Below are 6,037 nucleotides of genomic sequence, written 5' to 3'. Positions count from 1 at the left end.
GAGACATTTTGGCAAAAACTTGAAGTGGAAGATACAATCTTTTATGATCACTGCACCCATACTCACCTGGTTTCCTGCCTCTGGTTGTTGATTTTGGAAACCATAGTGTGTAGTTCACTGTCAGTTCAACTCAGCCGAGTCAGTAGCCAGTAAGATGCTTGTCCCCTGGTGGTGCTTTCATGGAGGTAATCAAGGGTGATTCTGTCTTTATTCCCACCACCGCACATGAAAGTAGGCCAGATAGTGGGTAAGAAAAGCTGTGTATATGTATCTGTGTGTGTGTGTGTGTCTGTGTCTGTGTCTGTAAGTAACATGGCACTGGGTTCTCTTGGCCTCAGATGGCAAGGAAACAGGCTTTTCATGCCCTGCAGTCACAACAAATTAGCGAATTAATAAGACATTTGGTGTTGCCTGGCCTTCCTCTTGACTGCTTGCTCTGCATGAAGGGAGCTGGCTTTGGCCCTCGACACTGCTGCACTGTAAGGGAACATGAATGCATTAAGAGCCCACTGGCCATACGATTTGATAGTCTCTCAGCCCAACTGCGAACCACATTAGGAAGGGTATAGGAAAAAGCCTTTTTATGGAAAATGTACTTTTACAGGCTCTTGGTTTTGGCTTAATTATATCAACCAAGTGGATGTGAGACAAAAAATGTCACTGTGTTGGATCTAGTGCAGTTGTAAATTGAAGAGAGCAGCACATATTAGTGTGAAAAGAATATGTTTTGTTTATGGCATTGTTTCATGAGCTTAAATGTTCTTCCATTATGTCTTGTGTTGGCCTTCAGCTCAACAAAACATCAAAACAGAACATTATACATTTTAAAAGATTTCAGCTGAGCTTGTGTGTTTTTTTTCTTGAGCAAGTACTATGCTCAGTAAAAGTAAGCAAGTCCATGTTTCTTTATGTATCTCTTGTGTGAAAAAGAGCAGGCAGTGCAGGAGGTGTTGGTGTACATGCGTGCATGTGGACGATCCTGAGCACCGTGATGCTTTCCTCTACCCTGGGGAAAGGCTCCACAGTGTCACTGCTGCCCATACTCGGTGGCTGAGCAAGGAGGGCCAGGTGGTGGTGCCGAGTGCAGGACAGTCAAGCGTGGACGCAGCGCATGCTGACATTTGCCTTCGTTGACTGCTGCAGGGAGAGGAAAAATCTGCTTTTCCATATGCTTGTGCTCGTTGCAACCCTTCCCTCCACCCACTGCCCCTCCCTCCCTCTTCTGTCCCCCTCTCCCCAGTCTCAACCAGATGGCTCCCTGAACATTGTTTACCTTGGGTGATGGTCCCAGATGCAGAGTGTGTCCATCGGCATCCCCATTCCGCCCAGTTAGTTTCTTCATTCCTATGCTCCCTCTTAGCTGAAGTGCCAGTTGCGGCTCTTACACTCAAGTTGCATTAAGTCTGTTGATTTTGTGTCTCCGCTCACAAACACCACAGCAACTAAACACACTCATTTACACACACTTTCTCCCTCTTAATTACTTTATCTTTTGCTCAGTTGTTCACACTAGTGTAAACGCATCTCTTCACACCTTCTCAGGCTCACACCAAATCCAAAAATACACAGTTTGTTTTCCTGATCAGGGCTGCAGTTTTTCCCATCTCTATGCATTGTGCATGTTGACATATGGGAGCTCCCTTATGGCTGCATATTGAAGATGGAAATAGGCCTCCAGATGTTGCCAGCACAGAGGGCCAGATGCATTTAGCACCACTGGGTGGAGTGCCACTAAAGCATGTTGTCCCGACAAGCTGAACCTCACCCCTTTTTAGTCCCCAAGACAAGCCTTCTCCTCTGTGTTGAACATTATTCAGTTAAACCAATGTAAATTTAAGGCTACACACTTGGTGTTAGTTGTAATGTAATTTTGCACCTCATGTGAGCTGTTATGTCTTTTATTTATGATGTTTTATTTATGATGTTTTATTTATTCTTCTGTACAGCACTTTGGTCAACTTTGGTTGTTTTAAAGTGCTTAACAAATAAAGTTGGATTGGATTGGATAGCCAAGAAAAATGTGATAATCCAGCAGACCTGAAAGAGACTTTGTGCTGTTTGTGTTTGTGTTTAAGTAACTGTTTTTTATTCTCAAATCTGTTTAACAGAAAAGTTGCCCTCTTACCCCCAATCCTTTGAGTGGAATTTGATTGAGTATAAAATGCAAATTGCCAGGCCACGAGTAAAAAACCCACAGTTCACATTCCAACGAGTTTGATCAAGGCACATCCGCTAATGTCCTTGGCCTTGAGGAGGAAAAGCTTGCTGGGTAGTGGCCAGCAGTGGGCTTACCATCGCTGTAGGTTGAATAGCTTTTACAATAAAAGTGTTGTGCAAAAGGAGTGGTTCTATGAATTGAATATGTGCTAAGGCAAGGCCATGGTGTGTTGAGGAGAAGAACGGTGAGTGTAAAGGTGCAGGTTGTTATGATGGTTTACGGTTCAATTGAATTTCCTTAGTTTGGATATAAGCGGGTTCAGGCCAGTGACCTTGCTGCTAGCCTGCTCTCTTGACTGGCTCATATGGGTGAAGTGCTCATGGACCAAACTCTTTTTGTGTGTACCAGTGTTTGGTTGATTTCTCTACAGCCTATAGGCCTTAAGGTACTGCCATCAGTCCCTGTAAAAACAGGCCATTTTGCATTTCAAACAATTCAGTGTTTCCCACAGGATGGCTGTGGCTATACGCTCCCCTGGAAGAAGATTTTGTACATTTTAAAGTTAATTGCAAAATGCATAGGCTAGATCTATGAAGAACTTTGTGCTTTTGTTAAACAGCTTTGTGCTCATAAACACATTGGTTGTATTGATATAAATGTTGATGACATGGAAAAAGCCCACCAGATTTCCTTTTATACATTTTCAAATATAAAACTACATTTATACTATGGCTTGGCTGAATACTGGATGGTTATTATTTACTGAGATATGTGCATCCATATTGGCCAGTATGCCCACTTAATTAACATTTTAAATTCAATATTTAATCACTAATCAATGTCAGTCCATTGTTTTCCATCTTGTATTAGTTCAGAGTTGTAACTAAATCTTGACTGAGAGAATAGATAAGTATTTTTCCTTTATTAAATTATGTGAGCCCATATATTGTCTGGACTGGTCCACACAGAGGTTGCTGCTGTAAAAAACAACGTTGGAGATCTTTGATGTTATTATGATTAGTGTAAAAGTCTTTTGGGTTCATTGTGGGACATATTAGACTGTGGTGGTCCAAAGAAAGCTATCTGAATTCATTAAGAAAATGATTGCACTTTTTCAATCATCTTTATTGTACAGCAACAACATTCTTATCAGGATGAAATACTTACCTTCCTTTTACCATTTGAATATTTTTTTCACCCTTTTATGTATCTATCTGGTTGCAATGGAGCAGCTACTGGTATGCAAACTCTTTTTATGGTTGTGTTCAAGGATCCTCCACCATCTGAGATTTTACAGGGAACATTTTTATTTGCAATGCAAACATATATTGTATTCTAGTATAATGTGTGTCATGTTGTAAAAAAAACACAATATGCTATGGTTTTTACTGTAATGTATTTCCTATCTCAAGAAACTTTAAAATCTCTGCGAGTCGATTTCTATCTTCTCTAGAAAGGTATAAAATCAATCTAAAAACTGTATAACACATTTATTGGGAAGTAAACAAAAATTATATTAAATGAGCTAAAACATTAGGAATATTTACCCAAAAATGTTTCCCCATATATACTTGAAACTATATAATCTATACTTGCAGTACTTGTTGCTGTGTAGTTACACATTGTGGTGCATTCCATGTATTACTATACTGAGCTTTTCATTTATCATGGAGCCCAAGTTATCCTGCATGAAGCTTAATGCCTGGAATGTTCTGGATCTTTCAAACTTCTTTAATATCACATTGTGTGAACACCTCTCTGCCTCAATTTGCACCTTCTAGAGCAACCTATCCTGCATTCAGGGCTTCACTCATCCCCCTCTCTTAAATTCAAATCCATTAGCACCACCACCATATTTTTATATTTTGAATGTAATGTGTTCACACATTTTCATTTTTCATTTTCCTCACCATTTTTCATAACTTTCCATATAAAGCACTAAGAATTTATTATTTGTGCATTTATTAATTATTCTTCTTTAACTGGGAGACTTGGGAGTAGTGCAGTAGTCTTTGAATTAATGTTGCCTTTGTGAGACCTTTTTAATGACCCAAGTTTTGTCAAGCCTATATGAGAGACGTGTGGAAGCGTGAAGTAGTGTTGTAGCAGATTCCATTCCATTCCATTAAATTGCATATTTTGTCCTACATTGTATATAATAGGTGGTTGTTTTCCTAACTTAATTGTACTTCTGTCTTAGTTTGTGAATTTGGATACTGTTACAGTATGGAAGACAATGGGGATATTAGAGAGCAGGAGTCTCTATCATCAGATACTCTGTATTATATGGCTCTACTCTGCTTTAGTGGCAAAAAGCTTAATGACGGCATACATAACTTGTTGCACATAAACCACTGCAGAGCTAATGCTAACATTCTTTCTCTACTGACCACTATGACACTTTATAGGTTTATAGTGAGAGTGTAGCAGCAAAGGGTTGCTTATTGCTTGTTTGACCTAAAGCTGTGGCTTTAATCTCCTTTTCATTTGGCTGACAGGTAATTCTTTTGGCTGAACACACATCATTCCCTTTAAGTCAACAAGTTGTGTCTTCTACTATAATGTCTATTTTTAGATTCCTTATCAGGTAGTGAATCAGTAGCTACTAGCACATGTAAGTAACATGTTATTGGTATTGGGTCATCATGGTGTTGGCTTTGTTGTGCTGACACGTTTGCACAGCTACACTACCTACGCTACTCTGTCCCCATCTGTATGCCACTGTTAGATTCTTACCATCTGTGTCGGAGTTTCTGTTTAAGGTTAGCTTTCATTGGTGATCAGGAGTAACAGCTGGCTCTGGAGAGCCATCTCTCCAACCCCAGCCCCCACCCCTCCCTCACTAACCAGCGGAAACTTCTACAGCTGTCATCTGCTTTCCCAAATGACCCAGCTTTCCTTCCAGCTGCCATCCCAGCACCCTGCTCCCAGCCCTAGTCTCGCTTCAAGGCTAAGCTCAATTTTTTTTTCTATATCCTGCCGCAATCACAATTTAAGGGAAGCTGAAATTTTCCAGCTGCAAGGCCGACATCCACCCTCAGTCACAACCAAGTTGCAACCCAGTCACCTCCTCAGCACTATCTTTTAAGCTTGACTGCTAAGTCTTGTTACCAAACAAAGTGAAAGCCATATTAGGGTTTAGGAACTGAATCGTTTGTCAATTTCAAAGAGCACCAACATACCATATCCCCTTTCCCAAATCTCGTGAATCATTTTACATGTATGCATAATCATTTTTGAGTTTCTGCTACTGTGCATCACTGACCTGTTTTGTTTTTCTGTGTTCTAGGAGCTTCACCCAAGGTCATCAAATTTCAAGAGGAACCATCAGATTATACAGACCCACCCAAAGGAAAGAGTCCAGCCATTAACAGCACATTGGTCCCTGTTAAAGGCATAAATAACCTTGGTAACACTTGCTTCTTCAACGCTGTTATGCAGGTTGGTATAATTATGAGTCAGTTTAAACAAATATTTTCTGTGCATGTGTCTCTGTACTGTTAGGGGAAACAAACACGCATTGAGAAAATGGTGACAAGAACAAAAGCTCTACCTATTGCTAAATTTTCATTCATGAAGTATCATGCAGTAATAGTACACTATGTAGACAGAATAAATATCAATAATAACATAAGTAGGTATGATCAAAGGTATCTTTTATTATAAATCTAAAGGATGAACACATTAATGCAAAGTGGATTTCTAACTACAGATAACCTGCCTGCTAGTCCATGCTTTATCTCAAGAGACCTTGTAATAGAATGGAAATCCCTCTAACTCATTAGGCTAACAGGGCAATATGGCTATTTATGCCTTCCCAATGTGTAAACACTTAAGTACTGCTTGTTGCCTACAATTCAGTTCAATTTCAATTCAATT

At 39.9% G+C, this 6,037-nt stretch overlaps 1 protein-coding gene across 1 annotated transcript in view; it reads left to right on the top strand.

Moving 5' to 3' along the window:
- Positions 1–6,037, top strand: part of usp45 (ubiquitin specific peptidase 45) — a gene marked incomplete in the record, with an annotated part of 28,651 nt that overhangs the window by 8,186 nt on the left and 14,428 nt on the right. Inside the window, 1 exon segment of the mRNA XM_035671918.1 lies at positions 5,448–5,599. Coding sequence (XP_035527811.1) covers positions 5,448–5,599 — 152 coding nt within the window.

This window comes from Morone saxatilis, unplaced genomic scaffold (genome assembly GCF_004916995.1).
Source record: "Morone saxatilis isolate NCDOM2014 unplaced genomic scaffold, NCSU_SB_2.0 Contig24, whole genome shotgun sequence".
NCBI classification, from domain to species: domain Eukaryota; kingdom Metazoa; phylum Chordata; class Actinopteri; family Moronidae; genus Morone; species Morone saxatilis.
This window is presented reverse-complemented; position numbering and strand designations above follow the sequence as displayed.